The sequence below is a fragment of the Delphinus delphis genome, chromosome 3 (assembly GCF_949987515.2).
Source record: "Delphinus delphis chromosome 3, mDelDel1.2, whole genome shotgun sequence".
Classification (NCBI taxonomy): Eukaryota; Metazoa; Chordata; class Mammalia; order Artiodactyla; family Delphinidae; genus Delphinus; species Delphinus delphis.
In genome coordinates, this window is record NC_082685.1 from 13,556,775 (window position 1) to 13,579,747 (window position 22,973).

The 22,973-nt window shown below is 48.8% G+C and overlaps 1 protein-coding gene across 1 annotated transcript; it reads right to left on the minus strand.

The window, feature by feature from the left end:
* Window positions 1–10,943: 10,943 nt before the first annotated feature.
* On the minus strand, window positions 10,944–21,862 carry SLC5A5 (solute carrier family 5 member 5). The gene is made up of 15 exons (XM_060006680.1): window positions 21,506–21,862; window positions 20,550–20,615; window positions 20,135–20,186; window positions 19,885–19,952; window positions 18,813–18,967; window positions 18,239–18,379; window positions 18,027–18,156; window positions 17,090–17,178; window positions 16,257–16,369; window positions 16,112–16,182; window positions 15,577–15,663; window positions 15,318–15,511; window positions 13,088–13,212; window positions 12,219–12,334; window positions 10,944–11,108 (listed from the first exon to the last, which is right to left on the minus strand). The coding sequence occupies exons 1-15, from the start codon at window positions 21,860–21,862 to the stop codon at window positions 10,944–10,946; spliced, it is 1,929 nt and encodes a 642-aa protein (XP_059862663.1).
* Between the last annotated feature and the right edge of the window lie 1,111 nt (window positions 21,863–22,973).

Consider the following 22,973-nt stretch of genomic DNA (forward strand, 5'->3'; position numbering starts at 1 on the left):
TCTCTAGTGAGTGGAGGCCAGGGAATCTGCTCAACACTCTACAATCTATAGGAGGATTCAGCCCAAAATGTCAACAGTGCCAAGGCTGAGAAATTCTGGCACACACTAACTCTCTCTCTCTCTTTTTATTTTTTAATCTAAGTGAGACCTGACTATTGGTATCGCTGGGCAACTTGCTTTATCTTCCTGTCACCTGGAGTCCTGGGCAGCCCCACCCTGATCTTTTTAATCACCTGCCTAGTTTTCTGTCGCCTGAAAGCACCATGTCCTGGATTCCAGGTTCTCAAGATGGCCACCTGGATTTTCTTACTTTTTTTTTTTTTTCCTTTAATCTCAATGGCTTTTCTGAACCCTGTTGTGTTCTCCACATACACTGGCCCATTTCCCTGGACAAGGGTTGAGTAGCATCATTCAAAGGCTCAGAGGCCCTGAGCCTTGCTGAGGCTTACTATATATAAAGTTATGGTAATCAAGACAGGTGGGACTGGGAGACTTCCCTGGCGGTTCAGTGGTTAAGATTCAGCGCTTCCACTGCAGGAGGCACAGGTTCGATCCCTGGTCGGGGAACTAAGATCTTGCATGCTGCGCGGTGCAGCCAAAAAAAAAAAAAAAAAGACAGGTAGTACTGGTATAGGCATACAGCAGAAGTTCTCACCCAGGGCAGTTTTTCTGGTTGTCAAGACTGAGGGGGGGTGGGGTGGGGATGTGCTCCTGGCATCTGGTGAGTTAAGGGCAGGGATACTGTTAAATATCTGACAATGCACAGGACAGTCCTTGCCACAAAGAATGATCCAGTCCCAAATACCTGTAACGCTGAGGATGCAAAACTGTGGGATAGAGAAATAGACCAGTTGGCCAAAATAGAGTCCAGAAATAACCCCACACATGTTTTGGCTCCTTGATTTTTTTTTTTTTTTTTTGAAAAAGATGCCAATGGGACTTCCCTGATTGTCCAGTGTATAAGACTCCGTGCTTCCACTGCAGGGGGTGCGGGTTTGATCCCCAGTGGGGGAACTAAGATCCCACATGCTGAAGGGCATGGCCAAAAAAAAAAAAAAAAAAGATGCCAAGGTAGTTCACTAGGGATTAGAAATGGGAAAACTTTTCATACAAAAAGTTTAACTCTTAAAACAATGTAGTTTCTAGAAGGAAACAAAAGAGAATGCCTTAGTGATCTTAAATTGAGCAAAAATTTCTTAGAGTGAACATAAAAGGCATCAACATAAAAAAAAATTATATTACCCTGATACCAAAGCCAGACAAAGACACTATAGAAAAAAAGAACACTACACACCAATATCTCTTATGAACATTGATGCAAAAATTCTCAACAATATACTACCAAATTGATTTCAACAGCACATTAAAAGATTAAACACCATGACCAAGCAGGATTTACTCCTGGAATACAAGGATAGTTCAACATACAAAAATATCAATGTAATATATCACATTAACAAATTTCTTTTAAAATTTATTTATTTTATTTATTTATTTTTGGCTGCATTGGGTCTTTGTTGCTGTGCTCGGGCCCTCTCCAGCTGCAGCGAGTGGGGACCACTCTTCATTGCGAGTGCCTGGGCCTGGGTGCCTGGGCCTCCCGTCACAGTGGCCCCTCTTGCTGCAGAGCACGGGCTCTAGGCACCTGGGTTTCAGGAGTTGTGGCTCACAGTTCCCGGAGCGCAGGCCCAGCAGTTGTGGTGCATGGGCCTAGCTACTCTGCGGCATGTGGGATCCTCCTGGACCAGGGCTCGAACCCATGTCCCCTGCACTGGCAGGCAGATTCTCAACCACTGCACCACCAGGGAAACCCCATATTAACAAACTGAACGAAAAAAAACCATGATTGCCTCAAATGATGTAGAAAAAAAAAGCATTTGATGAAATTCAACACACTTTTGTTATAAAAACACTCAACAAACCAAGAATAGAAGGAAACTACATTAATATAATAAAGACCATGTATGAAAAACCCACAGCTCACATCATACTCAATGGTGAGAGACTGAAACTTTTCCTCTACTATCAGGAATAAGACAAGGATGTCTGCTTTTGCCACTTTTATCGACATAGTATTGGAAGTTCTAGCCAAAGCAATTAGGCATGAAAAATAAATCAAAGTTATCCAAATTGAAAAGGAAGAAATAAAATTATCTTTTTTGTCAGATGACATGATCTCATATGTAGAAAACCCTGAAGATTCCGTAAAAAACTGTTAGAACTAATAAACCATTTTATCGAAGTTTCAGAACACAACTTTGCAGGACGCAATCAACACCCAAAAATCAGTTGCATTTCTTTTTTTCTTATTGGGGTATAGTTGATTTACGATATTATATTGGTTTCAGGTGTACAATGTAGTGATTCAAAATTTTTACAGATTATACTCCATTTAAATTACTATAAAATATTGCTATATTCCCTGTGATACAATATATCCTTGTAGTTTATTTTATTTTATACGTATTAGTTTGTGCCTCTTAATTGCCTACCCCTATCTTGCCCCTCCCCCTTCCCTCCCCCCAGTGGTAACCACTAGTTTATTCTCTATATCTGTGACTATCTTTCTGTTTCATTATATTCATTCACTTGTTTTATTTTTTAGATTCTACATATAAGTGATAGCATACAGTATTTGTCTATCTCTGTCTAACTTACTTCACTAAGCATAATACCCTCCAGGTCCATCCATGTTATTGCAAATGGCAAACTTTCATTCTTTTTAATGGCTGAGTATATTCCATTGTATATATACACCACATCTTCTTTATCCATTCATCTATTGATGGACATTTAGGTTGCTTCCATGTCTTAGCTATTGTAAATAGTGCTACTATGAACATTGGGGTGCATGTATCTTTTTGAATTAGTGTTTGTGTCTTCTTTGGATATATACCCAGCAGTGGAATTGCTGGGTCATATGGTAGTTATATTTTTAGTTTTTTGAGAAACCTCCACACTGTTTTTCATAGTGGCTGCACAAATTTACATTCCACCAATGGTGTACAAGGGTTCCCTTTTCTTCACATCCTCTCCAACATTTGTTATTTGTGTTCTTTTTTTTTTTTTTTTTTTTTTGCGGTACGTGGGCCTCTCACCGTTGTGGCCTCTCCCGTTGCGGAGCACAGGCTCCGGACACGCAGGCTCAGCGGCCATGGCTCACGGGCCCAGCCGCTCCGCGGCATGTGGGATCCTCCTGGACCAGGGCACGAACCCGCATCCCCTGCATCGGCAGGCGGACTCTCAACCACTGCGCCACCAGAGAAGCCCTGTTTGTGTTCTTTTTGATGTTAGCCATTCTGACAGGTATGAGGTGATATCTCCTTGTGGGCTTGGCTTTGCATTTCTCTGATGATTAGCCATCTTGAGCATCTTTTTGTGTTCCTGTTGGGGCCATCTGTATGTCTTCTGTGGAAAAATGTCTATTCAGGTCAGCTGCCCATGTTTTGCTTGGGTCTTTTTTTTTGATATTGAGTTTTACAAGCTGTTTGTATATTTTGGATACTAACCCCTTATCAGTCATATCATTTGCAAATATTTTCTCTCATGCAGTAGGTTGTCATTTCATTTTGTCAATGGTTTCTTTTGCTGTGCAAAAGCTTTTAAGTTTAATTAGGTCCCATTTGTCTATTTTTGCTTTTGTTTCTTTTGCCCTAGGAGACAGATCCAAAAAAGTATTGCTATGATTTAAGTCAAAGAGTGTCCTGTCTGTGTTTTCTTCTAGGAATTTTGTGGCTTCCAGTCTTAAATTTAGGTCTTTAATCTATTTTGAGTTTACTTTTGTATATGGCATAAGAAAATGTTCTAATTTCATTCTTTATTAATTATTATTATTATTTTTGGCTGTGTTGGGTCTTGGTAGCTGCACACGGACTTTTCTCTAGTTACAGCGAGCGGGGGCTACTCTTCATTGCGGTGCGCAGGCTTCTCATTACAGTGGCTTCTCTTGTTGCGGAGCATGGGCTCTAGGAGTGCAGGCTTCTGTAGCTGTGGCATGTGGGCTCAGCAGTTGTGGCTCGCAGGCTCTAGAGCACAGGCTCAGTTGTTGTGGTGCTCCGCAGCATGTGGGATCTTCCTGGACCAGGGCTCGAACCCCCGTCCCCTGCATTGGCAGGCAAATTCTTAACCACTGTACCACCAGAGAAGCCCCTAATTTCATTCTTTCACATGTTGCTGTCCAATATTCCAAGCACCACTCATTGAAGAGACTGTCTTTTCCCCATTGTATATTCTTGCTTCCTTTGTTGTAGATTAATTGATCATAAATGTGTGGGTTTTTTCTGGGCTCTTTATTCTGTTCCATTGATCTATGTATCTGTTTTTGTGGCCAGTACCATACAGTTTTTATTACTGCAGCTTTGTAGTATAGCCTGAAGTCAGGAAGTGTGATACCTCCAGCTCTGTTCTTCTTACTCAAGATTGCTTTGGTTATTCAGGGTCTTTTGCGTTTTTATACAAATTTTAGAATTATTTGTTTTAGTTCTATGAAAAATGCTATTGGTATTTTGATAGGGATTGTATTGAATCTGTAGATAGCCTTGGGTAGTATGGTCATTTTAACAATATAATTTCTTCCAATCCATGAACACAGTGTATCTTTCCATCTGTTTTTGTCATCTTCAATGTCTTTCATCAGTGTCATAGTTTTTTGAGTACAGGTCTTTTATAGCCTTAGTTAGATTTATTCCTAGTTATTTTATTCTTTTTGATGTGATGGTAAATAGGATTGTTTTCTTAATTTCTTTTTTGGATAGTTTGTTATTAGTGTATAGAAATGCAACAGATTTCTGTATATTAATTTTGTATCCTGCAACTTTACCTAATTCATTGATTAGCTCCAGCAGTTTTTTGGTTTGCATCTTTAGGATTTTCTATGTAGAGTATTACGTCATCTGCAAACAGTGACAGTTTTTGCTTCTTCCTTTCCAACTTGGATTTCTTTTATTTCTTTTTCTTGTCTGATTGCTGTGGCTAGGACTTCCAATACTATGTAGAATAAAAGTAGCGAGAATGGACATCCTTGTCTTGTTCTTGATCTTAGTGCTTTCAGCTTTTTACCATTGAGTATGTTGTTAGCTGTGGGCTTATCATATATGGCTTTTATTATGTTGAGGTATATTCTCTGTATACTCACTTCATGGAGAATTTTTATTATAAATGGATGTTGAATTTTGTCAAAAGCTTTTTCTTCATCTATTGAGATGATCATATGATTTTTATTCTTCAGTTTGTTAATATGGTGTATTACATTGATTGATTTGTAGATATTGAACCAAACTTGCATCCCTGGGATAAATCCCACTTGATCATTGTGTATGATCCTTTTAACATATCGTTGAATTTGGTTTACTATATATATATATATTTAAAGATGTTGGGGGTAGGAGTTTATTAATTAATTAATTTATTTTTGCTGTGTTGGGTCTTCGTTTCTGTGCGAGGGCTTTCTCTAGTTGTGGCAAGCGGGGGCCACTCTTCATCGTGGTGCATGGGCCTCTCACTATCGCGGTCTCTCTTGCTGCGGAGCACAGGCTCCAGACGCTCAGGCTCAGTAGTTGTGGCTCACGGGCCTAGTTGCTCTGCAGCATGTGTGATCTTCCCAGACCAGGGCTCGAACCTGTGTCCCCTGCATTAACAAGCAGGTTCTCAACCACTGCACCACCAGGGAAGCCCTGGCTTACTATTTTTTTGTTGAGGATTTTTGCATCTATGTTCATCAGTGATATTGGCCTGTAATTTTCTTTTTTTGTGTGATATCTTAATCTGGTTTGGGTATTAGGATGATGTCAACCTCATAGAATGAGTTCGGAAGCATTCCTTCCTCTGCAATTTTTCAGAATATTTTGAGAAGGATAGGTGTTAACTCTTCTCTAAATGTTTGGTAGAATTCACCTGTGAAGGCATCTGGTCCTACACTTTTGTTTGTTGGAGTTTTTATTATTATTATTATTATTACTGATTCAATTTCATTACTGGTAATTGATCTGTTGATGTTTTCTGTTTCTTCCTTGTTCAGTTTTGGGAGATTTTACATTTCTAGGAGTTTACCCATGTCTTCTAGGTTGTCCATTTTATTGAGGTATAATTGTTTGTAGTAATCTTATGATCCTTTGTATTTCTGTGGTGTCAGTTATAGCTTCTTTTTCATCTCTGATTTTATTGATTTGGGCCCTCTCTCTTCTTTTCTTCATGAGTCTGGCTAAAGTTTTATTGATTTTGCTTATATTTTCAAAATCAAGCTCTTAATTTCATTGATCTTTTCTATTGCTTTTTTGGTCTCTATTTCATTTATTTCTGCTCTGATCTTTACAATTTCTTTCCGTCTTCTAACTTTGGGTTTTGTTTGTTCTTCTTTTTCTAGTTCCTTCACATGTAAATTTAGATTGTTTATTTGACTTTTTCTTGTTTCCTGAGATAGGCTTTTATCTCTATAAACTCCCCTCTTAGAACTGTTTTTCCTGCATCCTGTAGATTTGGATCACTGTGTTTTCATTTTTATTTGTCAGGTATTTTAAAATTTCTTCTTTGATTTCCTCAGTGACCCATTGGTTGTTTAGTAACATATTGTTTAGCCTCCATGTGTTTGTGTTTTTCTGCAGTTTTTTTTTCTTGTAGTTGCTTTCTAATCTCACAGTGTTGTGGTCAGAAAAGATGCCTGACATGATTTCAGTTTTCTTAAATTTACTGGGACTTGTTTTGTGGCCTAACACGTAATCTATCCTGGAGAATTTTCTGCACACTTGGAAAAAATGTGTATTCTGCTGCTTTTGGATGGAAAGTTCCATATATATATATGGAGTCCTAGTGTGTGACACACATTTGATCTAGTGTGTCATTTAAGGCCAGTGTTTCCTTATTAATTTTCTATCTGGATAACCTTTCCAGTGATGTAAGTGGGGTGTTAAAATCCCCTACTATTATTGTGTTGCTGCCAATTTCTCTCTTTATGTCTGTTAATATTTGGTGGGAATGTAAAACAGTATTTTAAAAATTAAATAGTATTTAAAACAGGAATGTAAAACAATATTTAAAAATTAAACCGAATTACCATATGATCCAGTTTTCCACTTCTGGGTATAATCCCAAAAGAATTGAAAGCAAATATAGAACAGATATTTTGACATCAATAGTCACAGCAGCAGTATCATTCACAATAGCCAAAAGGTGGAAACAATCCAAAAGTCTATTGGTGGATGAATGGATAAACAAAACGTGGTATATACATACAGTGGAATATTAGTCAGCCTCTAAATGGAAGGAAATTCTGACAGCTGCTTCAGCATGAATGAACTTTGAAGACATTATGCTAAATGAAATAAGCCAGACACAAAAAGACAAATAATGTATGATTCACTTATATGAGCTCCATAGAATAGTCAAATTCATAGACAAAGAATATAGAATGCTGAGGAAATTCCCTGGCTGTCCAGTGGTTAGAACTCCAAGCTTCCACTGCAGGGGGCCCGGGATTGATCCCTGGTTGGGGAACTAAGATCCTGTAAGCTTCATGGCACAGCCAAAAAATAAAATAGAATGACGGCTACCAGGGGCTGGTGGGAGAGGAGAACTGGGAATTAGTATTTACGTGTATAGAATTTCAGTCTCAGATGAGTAAAAAGTTCTGGAGATGGATGGTGGTGATTGTACAACAATGTGAATGTACTTAATGCCACTGAACTATACACTTTAAAATGGTTAAAATCATGACTTTTATTTTATGTAATTTTTGCCACAAAGAGGAAAAGAAAAAATTATAATTTTTCGGAAATCAAAACTACAATTCTGATCTTTCAAAGGCAGTATTAAGCAACTAAAGAGGCAAGACACAATTTGGGAGAAAATATTGGCAATGCTTATAACCAATGAAGAGCTTGTATCCAGAATACAGAAATAATTCTTGCAACAATAAGAAAATAAAGAACCCCATTAAGAATTGGGCAAAAGATTTGAATGACACTTGGTCAAAACTATATGGATAGATAACAAGCATGTGAAAAGATGTTCAAAATCTTCAGTTATCAGAGAAATATAAATCAATACCACATTGAGATACTACCCCCCACACACGAGAATGGCCAAAATTAAAAGGATGGACCATGTAAGTTCTGTCAAGGATGTTGAGCAGTTGGAACTCATATATTGTTTGTGACAAAGTAAAATGAGTCAACCACTTTGGAAAACAGTTTGACAATTTCTAAAATAAACATACACCTACCCCGTTGGATCCAGCCATTTCATTCCTAAGAATTGACCCAAGAGAAATGAAAGTTCACACAAAAACATGTACACTAATGTTTTTAGCAACTTTCTTTGTAATAGCCCAAAGCTGGAAATGTTAGTGAATGGATGAACAGATGGTGGTCCATCCACACAGTGGAGTACTACTCAGCAATAGTAAGTGATGAACTACCGATACACACGACAACATGGCTGGATCTCTAGAACAGCAGCCAGACCAGCTTGTTCTGCCTGCACTGGGAAGCCTCAGCCCTGCTCCCTGCCCCACCCCGAACAGTGCTTTTGAGGAAGGACCATCAACCAGCTGAAAGTCTGGTTCCCACTTTACTCAGTCATTGATTTAAAATTTGTGATGGTCATTTTTAGGGCTTCCCTGGTGGCGCAGTGGTTGAGAGTCCGCCTGCTGATGCAGAGGACACGGGTTCGTGCCCTGGTCCGGGAAGATCCCACATGCCGCGGAGCGGCTGGGCCCGTGAGCCATGGCCGCTGAGCCTGCGCGTCCGGAGCCTGTGCTCTGCAACGGGAGAGGCCACAACAGTGAGAGGTCTGCGTACCGCAAAGAAAAAAAAAACAAAATTTGTGATGGTCATTTTTAAGTCCAAATCTAAAGGTCTCCATAAAACAGCCTGCACAGAGGGCCAGGTCTCTGAGTGGTCACGAGAGGCCAGATCAGGAGGGGTACATTCATTTCCTGAGGCTGCCACAGCTTAACACAGTAGAAATTAATTTTCTCTCAGTACTGGAGGCCCAAAGTTCGAAATCAAGATGTTGGCAGGGCCGTGTTTCCTCTGAAGGCCCTAGGATAGAATCCCTCCCCTGCCTCACTCCCAGCTTCTGGTGACTCCAGCAATCCTTGGCATCCCTTGGCTTGTAGGTACATTACTCATCTCTGCCTCTTTGTCCACATAGTTTTCTCCCTGTGTGTCTGTGTCTTTTCTCCTCTTCTAATAAGGACACAGTCATTAGATTCAGGGCCCATTCTAATCAGTATGACCTAATTTTTAGTTTTAATAATTTGTTTATTTTTGGCTGCATTGGGTCTTCGTTGCTGCATGCAGGCTTTCTCTAGTTGTGGCGAGCGGGGGCTACTCTTCGTTGTGGTGCGCGGGCTTCTCATTACGGTGGCTTCTCTTTGTTGCGGAGCACAGGCTCTAGGAGTGCCGGCTTCAGTACTTGTGGCACTGGGCTCAGTAGTTGCGGCTTGCGGGTACTAGAGCGCAGGCTCAGTAGTTGTGGCATACAGGCTTGTAGTAGTGCTCCGTGGCATGTGGGATCTTCCTGGACCAGGGCTTGAACCCGTGTCCCCTGCACTGGCAGGCGGATTCTCAACCACTGCGCCACCAGGGAAGTCCCAGTATGACCTAATCTTAACTTGACCAAGTACACCTGCCAAGACCCTATTTTTAAAGAAGCTTACATTCTGAATTTCCAGGTAGACGTGAATTTTGGGGCTACCTTATTGAACCTAGTATAAGGGCTCCAAGTGCTAGGTGAGCAGGGGACGCTTCTCTGGAGGCCGTGGGAGCCATGGCAGTGTGGGCAGAGGTGGGTACAGCCAGCTCTCCGTGTCACAGAAACCCCAGGGGCTGGTGCAGGGACAGTGTACAAAGGGCAGTGAGGAGGGGATCCTTTGGGAGGGAGTCAGGAGGGGAGAGAAGCTGTGTGTCTGGGAAGGCAGTGTAATGCCCCCTAGCATGGGAGTGATCACCTTGCTCTGATGCTTTAAATACTCAGGTTTATTCATCATAGGCTCGGGGATAGTGATAAAGAGATTTGCACTCAGATCTGACTGAGGAGATCTAGGGTGACAGCCAAAATGATTTTTCAGAGAAGATAGAACATCAAGAGTCCATTTATTTGATGTGCATGGATGAAGTCTCCAACCAAGGGTCAGACGCATCTCTGGTATGTGAGCTCGCCTGTATACCAGCAACACATCGTCAACGGAGCCTCAGCGTCATGCAGCACCCGGGTCTGTCCCTGACCTGACCCGACTCACTGTGTGACCTCAGGCAACGTCGCTGAGCCTCAGTTTCTTCCTCTGTAAAGTGGGCTCATGGTCCTTAATGGATGAGATGGGTAAAGTGTCCAGACCCAGAAGGAAGGCTGAAAACATTAGTCTTCCTTTCTCCTTCCCTCCTCCTCACAAGATCAGAGGCCATGTGACGTCTGTCCCTCCAAAGGGAGGAAAATAGGGAAGGGATGAAGGAGCTGGTGTCCAACTCTCGATGAGTCTCTGGTTTGTTCTGTGACCTTGGCCAAGTCAATGCCCCTTTCCAGGCCTTGGTTTCCCTACCTGTGAAGTGGGCACAAGGGGTTGGGCCTGAGGACGTCCAAAATCATTGCTAAGGTTCAGATAATTCCCAGGGAAGAACTGGGGTCTTTCTCAGACCCCAGTGTTGGGCCTGGGGATTTCCCATGGGACTCCAATATCTTACTTTTGTAGGTAGAGAAATATCTGGCCTTGTTTTGGGGGAGTGGGCAGGGGTGCAGCATCTAAGACTTGGGTCCAGCTGGAAGGAGGAGGCAGGATGAAATGACTTTCTGGAGGTGGGGCTTCACCTCTTCCCATAGGGTAGGGACGTGCAGTCCCGAGCTTATTTGCATATGATGTGGTCTAGCCAATAGGAGCCCAAGACCATCGGCTCATGGCCTGGGATTGGCTCCCCTGGGGTTCCATCCCAGGCAGTCAGTCCCTGACTGCCTCAGAGGTCTGTCTCTCGCAGGTTAAGACCTTTGTCATGTTCACTGCCTGGGGTCCTGGAGCCAGCTCCATTCATCTCCTTCTGACCCAGGAAGAGCAGATGGTCCTCGTCAGTGGGCAGGAAGTCAGGAGGCCTCTTGGTTCCTGGGGGCAATTCTTCAGCACCCTGGGGGGAGGAGAGAAGAAAGACCCTGTCATAAAGACCACTTCTGCTGTGTCAGCTCAGATATCCTCCAGTTGGGGACAGAGGGCCTGGGAGGACAGAACCTGGGCAGAGTTGCACAATATCCCCTTGTCCAGTGCATAGGTCAGTCCTGTCCCTTCTGCCTCCAAAACCTCCATCCACTTCTCTCCCCCATGCCCGTGTCACCTACAGTCCAGGCCATCAGAGCTCCCATGGATGCCTGCCCACCTCCTCTCTCTGACTCTACCTATTGTTCTTCCAGAGAATAAATATTTTCCCACAGCAGCTGGAGGGAGCTTTAAAACACTTAAGCCAAATCCCCTCCCTCCCCAGCCCTCACCGTCGAGTCTGCTCTGGCCTCAGACCCTTTGCACCTGCTGTGCCCTCCACCAAGAATGCCCTTCCCTCAGATTTCCCTATGGCTGTCTCCTGCTCATTCTGGACTCTATTAATGTCCCCTCTTCCAAGAGGCTATCCCCGTCATAGCATTCTGCTTTATTTTCTTCCTAATATTCACCACCTGCTTAGATCCTATTCCTTTCTTGGTTTAGCCTTCTTCTGCTCCTGCCAGTACAGGTCTGGGTACACAGCAAGTGCTTAATAAATAGGGGAATGAAACAGGGATTCCAAAGCAAGAGCAGGCCTGGATCAGACCCCCCAGGGACAATGTTTCTTAAACTCAGGACATTCCAATAGCAGCCACACGGCTTTGGCCAAGGTTGGTCTACTCCCTGTGGTGTTTCTTATGTAAGAGTTTTCCTAAGTTGACTCACTTTTGAATTAAGCCATTTTCTTTTCAGGAGACACTTTATATCAACACCAAAAGACAAACCAGTTTCACTTGCCATAGATTGGAAGTAATTGTAAAAACAGATAAGATGAAAATGAATTCTGCTCAGTGCTTGTTAAAGGGGAAAGTGTTGAAGACACATTAGCTCCCAACTGAGCCTTTCCACTGGAGGTAAGGAGAAGTTGAGAAAGACAAACATGCTGACTCACCCTGTCACTTCCCTGAGTTGTGGCCACACACAGAGCACCCGAAGCCACTTCACTGCCCCTCCCCCAACTCCAGGAGCAGAGCCCTAGACTGACCTTCATCAAGCTGTCATCCAGGGTGGCCACTTCTTCCTTAGGGGCCACAGATGCCGTCTGCCGTGTGAGGTCCCACCACAGCAGACCAGGACCCAGGGCACTGCGCTTGGTGGGGCCTGAGGGGGCAGAGAGAAAATGGAATTATTTAGCGAGGGGTGGGGGGCGGGGACTGGAGACCAGGCCCTGGGGAGGGGAAGGGAGAGCTCTGATGGTTTCCAATCCGAGATCTGATAGTGACCCACTGGGGACACTGGCAAGTCTCTGCCCCCACTCTGGGTTTCAGTTGTCTCATCTATACAGTGAGGGGTTGTAATAGAACAACAGTGGATGGCCAGGAGGGTCCGGCACATGGTTCCGTTCACTCCTATGTCCCTATCGTCTAGAATATTGCCCAACAGAGAAAGACTCAATAAAGGCCTGGTGAATGTGAAGTCTGAGACTCGGGAAGCAAGAACAGGTACTATTATCTCTGTTGATTTCTTTTGATCTCTTTCCACTTCTCCATGGGATTCAGAATTCCTGGAGGAGCGCAGAGTTGCTAAGGTCTTGATGAGAAGATATATCAGCACCAGGGACAGCGTCTCGTGGCCCTACCGGCCTTCCTCTAGCAAAGACTTAATTTTGGTGGGCGAAGAGGGAATAGAGAGGTGGATAGGGGATGCCTCTGTTTCTGCCTTTGCAAAATAGGACAAGTCCCACGAGGTGGAGGGTTGTCCTGAAGGTGATACAGCACAAAGGGTGTAGATGTGGCTAGCACACAGTGGCCACTTGGCTGGCAGAAGGATCCTTCCTTCCCTCCCTGTCTGGTGGGTCCTAGAGGCAGAGGGATGGACAGGATGACTTCTAAGAATGCCACACGCCCTCCTTACCCGTCAGGCAGCTGACGAGAGCTCCACATAGCACGGTGCTCACTGTGCCCAGGGCACCATAATAGAGATAGGAAATGGCGTAGAAGCTGTCAGTTAAGGTGGGTTGATCAGGGTCCATTTCGAGGCTGGGGGAGGGAGAGTTGAGCATGAGTCTAAAATCCACTCCCAGCCCATTTGCTTCTTCCTGTCTCCACTCCCACGTCTCCACTCCCACGACCCAGCCCAGTCCTCCATTATTGCTCATCTGGCCATGTGCCAGTTCTCCTTCCCTGCTGCTATCCCACCAACACCGTCAGGCATTCTGTACACACAAGCAGAGGGAGCATTACTAAAATGTAACTCAGACCACCTCCTGCTACTTCTCATCACCCTCCATGGATCCCTATTGCCCTCAGAATCAAACCAAAGTAAGCTCTAAGAAGAAAACAGCTGTGAACCTTTATGACCTTGGATTTGGCAATAGTTTCTTAGATATGACACCAAAAGCACAAGCAGCCAAAGAAAACATAGAGGGAATTCCCTGGCGGTCCAGTGGTTAGGACTCCTTGCTTTCACTGCCGAGGGGGTGGGTTCAATCCCTGGTCAGGGAACTAAGATCCTAAAAACCACGTAGCACAGCCAAACGAAACAAAACAAAGAAAACATAGATAAACAGGACTTCATCAAAATGGAAAACTTTTGTATATCAAAGGATACTGTCAACAGAATGAACGACAACACACAGAATGAGAGAAAATGTTTGCAAATCGTACATCTGATAAGGATCTAATATCCAGCATTATAAAGATATAAGGAATATATAAATTACAACTCAACAATGAAAAGACAAATGGCCCAGTTTAAAAATGAGCAAGGGATCTGAGGAGACATTTCTCCAAAGAAGATATAAATATGGCCAGTAAGCACGTGAAAAGATGGTCAACGTCCTTAGTCATTAGGGAAACACAAATCAAAACCACAATGAGATATCACTTCATACCCAGTAGGATGGCTAGAATTTTTAAAAGGGGAAAATAACAAGTATCGGAGAGGATGTGGAGAAATTGGAACACTCATATGTTGCTGGAGGGAATGTAAAATGATGTAGTCACTGTGGAAAACAGTCTGGTGGCTCCTCAGAAAGTTAAACATAGAATTACCATATGATCCGGCAATTCCACTCCTAGGTATATATCCAGAGAAATGAAAACATATGTCTACACCAATACTTGTACACAAATGTTCACAGCAGCACTGTTCACAATCACTAAATGTCCATCAACTGATGAAGGATAAATAAAATTGATCCATCCACACAGTGAAATATTACTCAGCCATGAAAGGAAGGAAGCTCTGATACATGCTACGATGTGGATGAACCTTAAAAACACCATGCGGAGTGAAGGAAGCCAGAGACAACGGGCCGTGTGTTGTACAATTTCATTCATATGAAATGTACAGAATAGGCAAATCCACAGTGACAGAAACTGGATTAGTGGTTGCCAGGGGCTACAGGGAGGTGGAAACGGGGAGTGACTGCTAAAGCGTACAGAGTTTTATTTTTTGGTCTTTTTTGTTTTGTTTGTTTTTGAGGTAATGAAAATATGCTTCAGTTAGTGGTGATGACTGTATAACCTGGGGAATATACTAAAAGCCACTTTTAAACGGCTAATTTTATGGTCTGTAAATGATATCTCAATTTAGAAAGCAAAGAATCAGATTCCTCTGGCTGGACCTCTTCTCCTATCCTTACTCCTCGCATTAAATCCACCCCAACCTCACCATAGTTGGAATGCACTAAACTGAACCCTGGGGGACTTCCCCGGTGGCGCAGTGGTTAAGAATCCGCCTGCCAGTGCAGGGGACACGGGTTCGATGCCTGGTCCGGGAAGATCCCACATGCCGCGGAGCAACTAAGCCCGCGAGCCACAACTGCTGAAGCCCGCGCACCTAGAGCCCGTGCTCCGCAACAAGAGAAGCCACCGCGATGAGAAGCCCGCGCACCACAACGAAGAGTAGCCCCCGCTCGCCGCAACTAGAGAAAGCCTGCCCGCAGCAATGAAGACCCAACGCAGCCAAAATAAATAAGTAAATAAATAAATAAACTGAACCCTGGTCTCAGAGCCTTTGCACTTTCTTTCCCCTCTGCTGGAAATGCCCTTCCCTCACTTCTTCCTGCTCCCCGCTCCTCCTCTCAATCGGGCCAGGATCCCTCCCTGGCCACGCCTCCCGCTCACACCAGCTCGCTCACCTGGAGGCCCTGCTGGAGGCGTTGGCGGCGAGAATCGGGTCTAGGATGCCAGAGGCGTTGGCCGAGGGCACAGCACAGCCGGCGGCCGATGAAGGCAGGACCCCCATGGACTGCGCGCTAGGCGGGTACAGAGTGGCACCCACGGCCACCCACAGCGACAGCGCCAAGCCCACCGCCAGCCCGGACAGGACGCCCTGATGGGGGACCCAGTGTCAGTGGAGGGTACTCCCAGCCCCTCACCTCGCTCACCCCCACTCACCAGCGTATTGCAGGCGGGGAGGAACATTCCCAGGATGAAAGCTCCTAGGAGGGGGCCGCTGATGACTCCCATGATGGTGAAGGAGCCCTGGGAGAGTGGGTGGGGTTGAGACTGAGAGCAGAGCTCTCCCACCTTTCCTGTCCTCAGTTTACCCGCTGGGAAAGGAAGACCTGGGGAATTCTACTGTGGACCTTGAGACTCCTCTGTGCCCTAAAGGGGAGGCGACTCCTTGTGCCTGCCTCTCTCCCAAAGATGCTGATTCTCTCTCTTGACAAACTTGGTTCCACCTCCAGGCCAGAAGGAGGCCCTTCTTGCCCCCAGGCCACCACTCCCGCTCCTAGCTGCCCCCCCTCCCCCGTCCCCCCCCCCCCCCCCCCCGCTTTTGGCCAGGTGGCTGCAGGAAGTACCCTGCCTGTGGCATCAGTCAGAACTCAGTTCTGCCACTGACATGTGTAACCTTCTCGGAGCCTCATTTCAACGTGGATGTTGCCTCACCTCTTGGGGAGATTAGGGCAGGGTGGGGAGCGGGGCTCACCTCGAGAACGCCGCCCCCCAGCAGGGAGGACAGAGCTGCCACAGTGAGACAGGCCGAGCCGTAGATGAGCGCTGTAGTGGATGGGGATGGCACTGTCAGCGGGGAGAGGCTGCCCTGGCCCCCCACCCGGGTCCCCCCAACTCACACAGCCCCTTGGAGATGATGACAAGTCTCCGGGGGGTCAGACTCGGCAGCCGAGGTTTGATGAGGTCCTCCACAGTGACAGCAGCCATGGCATTGATGCTGGTGGATGCAGTGCTGGCGGGTACACGGGAGGGGAGAGGGGTGTCCTCAGGCCACATCAAGGGATTGGCCACACACACCCTGGGGCCTATCTGCTAGGGGAGGCCCCCAGCTGCCCACACTATCTGGCCTGCCAGGACCCCCAGCCAGCCCGAGGGCAGAGGCAGGGGCGACAGAATTCCTCAGGAGTGGAGATGTCCACATCTCTACACTCCCCCATAGACCTGAGACACCCTCGCAGGAGCAAGGACACCCATGACCAAGGACACAAATGACACAAGTTCTCATTACAGAGCGATAATGGGGTGCAGAGAGCAGTCTCATGGAACTCTGGTCACAGCAGGAGCAGGCCACAAGTTGTAGAAGATTTGAAACTACCAGAGTGTGAGGCCCCTGAGGGCAAGAGTGGGGGACCGCTTGGCCATGGCTGTGCCCCAGTATTTAGAACAGCAGTGCCTGCCACATAGGTGCTTATCAAACATTTGTTTGGGGGATGGAGGACAGAAAGAAGGGAAAGGAGTCTCGTGTGGCCCTGCCGGGGACTAAGACGGTAAAGACTCTGGAGCTGGGGTCCTGATGCCCAGGGTGTGCCCTTTGCCAGAGCCCACCTGATGGGGACTGAGCAGTAAATGATGGACATGCCCAGAACATTCCATCTCACAGGGGAGTGGCTGGTAGAGACAAGGAGGACCCACAGGCTCAGATGTGGCCAAGTGAGCAAGCTGTACCACTCACCTGAGGGTGCCACTGTAGGCACAGGCCAGAAAGAGCCCAGGGACTCCAGGCAGGTCCACGAAGATGTCCAGCACCATCAAGGGCATGTACTGGGGGGAGTCGGGGGTCAACCTCCAGGACAGCAGCACCCCAAGGGCAGGGGCTTCTGTCTGTCCTTACACTGCACGTCCCCAGCACCCTGTACAGACCAGGCTCACAGTGGGCACTTAGCGTGTGTGTGTTTGTTGATCGACTTTGCGATACCATGCAAAGAGCCCTGGGACCTGAGTGAGGCAAGGTCCTGTGTCATCCCCACTTTACTGATGGAGCCAGTGAGACCAAAGAGGTACACACCTTGCTTGAGGTTACACAGTCAGACAGTCCAGGATCTGACCCCAGAGGAGGATCTGATGGGATGGTCTTGCAGCCTCTGCCAGCTCTGAACCCCAGGGTCAGAGATCCCGCCAGGGTGTGCAGGTCTAGGTCTTGGCCCTGGTGCTGCCTCTGACTTGCCTGTGGACCTCAGGCAATTGCTCTACCCACGACCTCCTGCCTCAGTTTCCTCATCTGTAAGTCAAGGGCCATGGCAACCTTGGCCTCATCACATGTTGAAAGATTTGATGGGAAATTAACTGCTTGTGAAGGGAACAGCATAAGACACAGAGTAGACACTTGGGACATGAGAGAGGGTCATTATGGTTAATGTCATCATTTCATGATGGACCATGGTCCCATCTCCTCCTTGATAGCCTTCAGGGAGTCTGAAATGCCCCTCCCCTACTCCCTCCCATGGCTTCCCATCACCTCCCAGATCCTCCTGTGAGCTGAGCTCTTTCCTGCCTCTGGACCTTTGCACAGGCTGTCTCTACTTTTCCACTCTCACCCGCAGAGACTCATCCAGAGGTTCACAGTGGGGGTGGGTAGATAGAAGTGGCCTAGGAGCCTGGACCAGACTCACCTGGTCTGGGGCAGAGATACGCCCTGCCAGGAGAGGGTCACAGTCAAGGTAGAACGTGAACATGATGATGCCACAGAAAGCAGCACTGGACACGATCAGGAACAGGCCCAGTTGGTTGACGAGCACGGCCCTGGGGGGAGAGGTGGTCTCAGAAGGGGAGGGGAGCAGCACGTCCCCGAAGTATATCCACTTTGCCCCTCCCAAATACTCACAGCTTGGCCTGTTTCTCCGTGCGACAGGCCATGTAGCGCTGCACCTGTGCTTGGTTCACACCATACATTGAAAGCCATACCAATGTGCCACCGACAACAAAAGTCCAGAATGTGTAGCGGCTCCTTGGGTCCAGGTCAAAGCTGGATGAGGGCAGGGACAGTCAGCCATGTGGGGATGCCACACTGACTTCACCCTCCCAAAGTGCCCCGGATAGCCATTCTGCACCTTATGGGCCTTAAAGGGATATTTGGGGTAGGTTCTGAAGTGTGACTAGGAGTTTGAATCATCCACGTATGCATTCAGAAAACATTTTTTCTATGTTCAGCTGGGAGCTCAGAGAGCCTGCAGTCCCCAGTCTGGGCTAGGGGGTGGGGTGGTGCACAAGTCTGGGCCAGATGGAGGGATGGGGGCGGTGGGAGTACAGAGAGGGGGAGCCAGGGTTCTGTCCGTGGGGAGTCTCGGGAGGGGAGCAAGGAGGGCTTCCTGGAGCAGGAGGCGTTGGCTGGCTTCTCTCAGGGCAGACAGATGTCAGCTCCATCGTTTGGCAGTATCCCCCTTTATGTTTTCACTTACTCCATCAGGTTGATCCTGGAGTGGTTCTTGGCAAGCTCAAGTACTTGCCCAGGTCCACCCACGAGCATAGTTCCGCGAGCCAGGACAACCCAGAAACCACTCAGCATCACTAAGACCTGAAACACGTCGGTCCAGATCACAGCCTTCATGCCGCCCTGCAAGATGTGACAGAGAGGGAGACGGGGTGTCAGATGGGAATCTGTCTGGGGCCTACAGGACAGGGCAGAGGTAGGAGGGAGAAGGAGTCAGGTGGCGGACCTGGCTGGGGCCAACCTGGCCTGGCCTCCAGCAGTGGCTGGGACCAATACCCCTCTCTGCCTCGGTTTCCTTATCTGTAAAATGGGGGTAATAACAGTACCTTCCTCAGGGTATCATTGTGAACTAAATTAGTTACTATAAGAAAAATATTTGGAAGAGCATCTGGCACATACAAGTGTTCAGTGAGTGATGGCTGCCACCATTATTATCATTATTAGTACTACTGTTGTTATTAGCTGTTGTTTTTACCCATCCAGCCTTCATGTCTTTGGCATGTTCTTCATGTTTTTGTCTTGGCAGCCCCTGGATTTTCCTTTGGAGAAGCCCCTCCCCCCACCCAGGTCACTTGGGTGAAGCTAACCCTGCTCCCAGCTCCAGGAATAGCCAATCAGAACATCCTAGCTACCCAAACATCTGTGAATGGCTCATCCTTCACAGAATACCAGAGCCAGCCAAACAGAACCCTTCAGGGACTTCAGCCAGCCCATCCTGAAATTGGAACTCACTTGCTGCTGGAAGGAAGCCAAAAGGGATGGAAGCCTGGAGCTAATGAGGTCCCTAGAGATGGGAGAGGGACCCAGAGGACTCTGTTGTAGCCCCTGGATCCACCCATGCCTGAAGCTAGATTGTCCTTGGACTTTCAGCAATAAACCTTTCAAATCACCTTTCATAATAAAGATGAGGAAGTAGGCCCAGTTGGGACACAGGCTTCCTCCGGAGGAAGGGAAGGTAGGGAGTGGATGGGCCTGCCCACAGTCTCTCCCACTCAGTGGACATGGAGCCCCACGTCGGGTGGGGGTAGGGGGACATTCACCACAGTAGTGTAGAAGGTGCAGATGACTCCGGTAGACAGGAGCGATGCCCAGATGTCCAGCCCTGTCACTGCAAGGAGACCCTCCCATTAGGCCGCTGTGCAGGGTGTAAACTTGGCCTCCACTCTCTTGGGCCCTCTTCTCTCCAGGAGGATACTTCCCTCCCAAGTCTCTCCTAGGGCTGCCCCTTCCTTCCCCTGGTCCAGTCTCTGAGCTTTTGTCCCCTCCTCGTCACCCTCCCCCGAGTCAAACCTTGGTTCAGGATGAGCGCGGGGGCGTAGATCACGATGCCGGTGTACAGCATCTGCAGGTAGAGGGCAGGGGCAGGTGAGTAGGGGCGGGGGGATTGGGGGGCTCCTGGGTTAAGAAGGCATTAGGAGATAGGGGGAGAAGGGTGGTTGGGGTACGTGACTGGGGGCAGATGGGCAGGGCCATGTAGGGTCGCGGCGGGCTCGGGTAGCGCGTATGCGAGAGGCCTGTGGGCCAAACTTGTATTATAGATGAAGCCTCTTGGGGGCGGGGCCAGAAGGATTGTGGGCGGGGCCTAGGCAAGGCTTTGCGGGGTTGGGGCGGGGTCGTGAGGGAAGGAAGAGGGCTCTGGGCGGGACCGACCAAGATTTGACCCGAGCTGGAACCTGGGGGCGAGGGCGGGGCCGAGGCCACTCACTGTAGCTACCAGGTACTGCAGGGTCCCGCAGAGCCGCACAGCGCGGCTGAAGCGCAGCTCCAGATACTGCAAGGAGGAGCCGAGGGCTCATGGTCACTTGGACTGGCCTTACCCAGGGGTCCGACGCGTCTGGGGTCCTTCACTCGCCCTCTTGGCTTCTGCCCGCCCTCGGGAGGGCAACTGCGCTCTCCTCACTCTTGCCCACGGGGGCTCCCGCCCGGAGCACACACTCCGACCTACCTGCACACACCTGCGCACACGCGCCATCCCCGCGCCTGTCCACATGGCGCGTGCCCAGGAGGACTGAGCCATCAAGTGTGTACACATCAGCCCCACCCACTCCCATTCATGTCTGATCGTCCCCCGGGGCCGCCGCCTCTCTGAGTCAACCTTGGCAAGATACAGACAGTGCCTGTAGCAGGCTGCCTACCGTACACTGGTCAAGATTTTAATCACTTTGCTCACTGCCCTGGAGCGAGGTCCTGTAATTAGCCCAGTTTGACGTTTGGGAAACCCGAGCAGATAGGCAACCCCTTGCCGAAGGTAGGAGGAGGCGGGGATGTCGGATTTCGAATCCTGAGCCCGCCGCCCGGCGAGCACTCGGGTGTACGCAAGCCCAGGCATGTGGGTTGCAAGTGTGTGCCTGTGCGCACGTGAGTGCGCTCCTGGCCGAGCCTGGCCACGCCCTGACCGGGTTTCCACCAAAGGGAATCCGGACGCCGGCTCGTCTACCTCCTTCCTGCCCCTGGCCCCAGTGCCTGGGGCTTCTTCCCAGAGCCCTCGCCACCTGTCCGCCCGGGGGGCCCCCACATTAAAGCACTAAGGAGCCCGCCTGCGGCCCCCTGCAGCCCCCTGCGGCCCCCTGCACAGCAGTTCAAATCCTCAGGATCTCCCCCGCCGCGACCCTGCGTTCCCAGCCAGGCAGGTCCTGACGCTGCCGGGCCTCTGCCTGGTACCTGGTAGGTGCTGGTGAGGCCCAGGCGGTAGAAGACCGGCAGGAAGAGCAGGGCAGTGAGCAGAGAGTTGAGCAGCTGTCCCAGGCACATCCAGAGGAACTTGAGGCCGTAGCGGTAGGCCTCGGCCGGCACGCCCAGCACCTGTACCGCCGACATGAAGCTGGCGGCCAGCGAGAGGCCAACGGGCAAGGCAGTCAGGCGCCGGCCCCCGGTGAAGAAATCCTCGGCGCTGCGCTGCCCGCCCCGGGCTAGCCCGACCCATAGCCCGATGCCGGTGGACACCAGCAGCATGAGAGCGAAGACCCCGTAGTCCCAGGCTCCGAACGTGGCCCGCGCCCCTGCCTCGACGGCGGCCATGAGGTGTGGGAGAGGGGACCAGGCGTGTCCTCCGCCCTTCCAGCCACCCCGCGTGTCTCGGGTCAGGGAAGTTGGCAGTGGCAGAGGAGGCAGGACTGCGCAGAGGTGGGAGGAGGCTCGGCCTCGGCAGCTACACGGCAAGCCTGTCCCCTTTGGTCCCCCGCGGGCCGGGGCTCCCTGGGCAAGGAATCTGTGGCTCCTTGCTGCGGTCGCCTGTCTCCCTGTCCCTCCTCTTCGTCTTCGTGTCTGTCTCCACCGTCTGTCTGTCCGTCCACCTGGCCTCCCACTCGGTCCGATTGCCCGGTGCAGCTGTGCGTCCACCACCCAGACGTCCGTCCGTCTCCCTGGGAGCTGTGCTCAGCGCTGACTGCAGGAGGTCTCGGTGGGGCTCAAAGGGGCAGCTCGCGGTGGCGGGCTGTGGATTTATTGGGCTCCCGGGTCAGCAAAACTCCTCCCCCAGACGTGGGGGCGGGCAGGACCCGCACCCTTTCCTCCCTGGATTCGATCGGATAAGCCGGGACAGGACACGTAGGTGGCTGCTGGGGGGAGTGGGGTGGCGGAGCTGGGGAGGCTCCCAAATGCCCCCCGCTTGCTTCGTGTGGTACTTTCCGCTGACCATAAGCTGTTAATGCCTCCCTTTGACAGGTGGGGAAACTGAGGTTCTGAGATGGCATGTCACTCACCCAAGGCCACACAGCCTGGAGCAGTGGCTGCACCATTCAAATCCCCACTGTGCTTTTTGCACCTTGAGCTACGGGGAGCTCACTCACCCACAGGAGTGGGGTTTACTTTCAAGGTTGCAGGGTCCCATAAGGAAAGTTTGCTGTGCTTGAAACACCGCCCCCAACTGGCACCGTGACCCACTCCCTTTCTCTAGAACCAAACCCCACTCTCAGGCTAAGTTGAGTGGGAGGCATTCAAGTCCTGAATGCATACATATTTGAGGAAGTCTTTGCTTCTCTCTGGGCCTCAGTTTCCCCATCTGTAAATGGGGGTAAAATAGCCCTTGCCTCAGAGGAGTAAATTGAACCTGCATAACAAAAGCCTGGCACAGAGTAAGTACCTCATTCATTCATTTCTTTGTCCATTCATTGGTTCCTTCACCAAACAT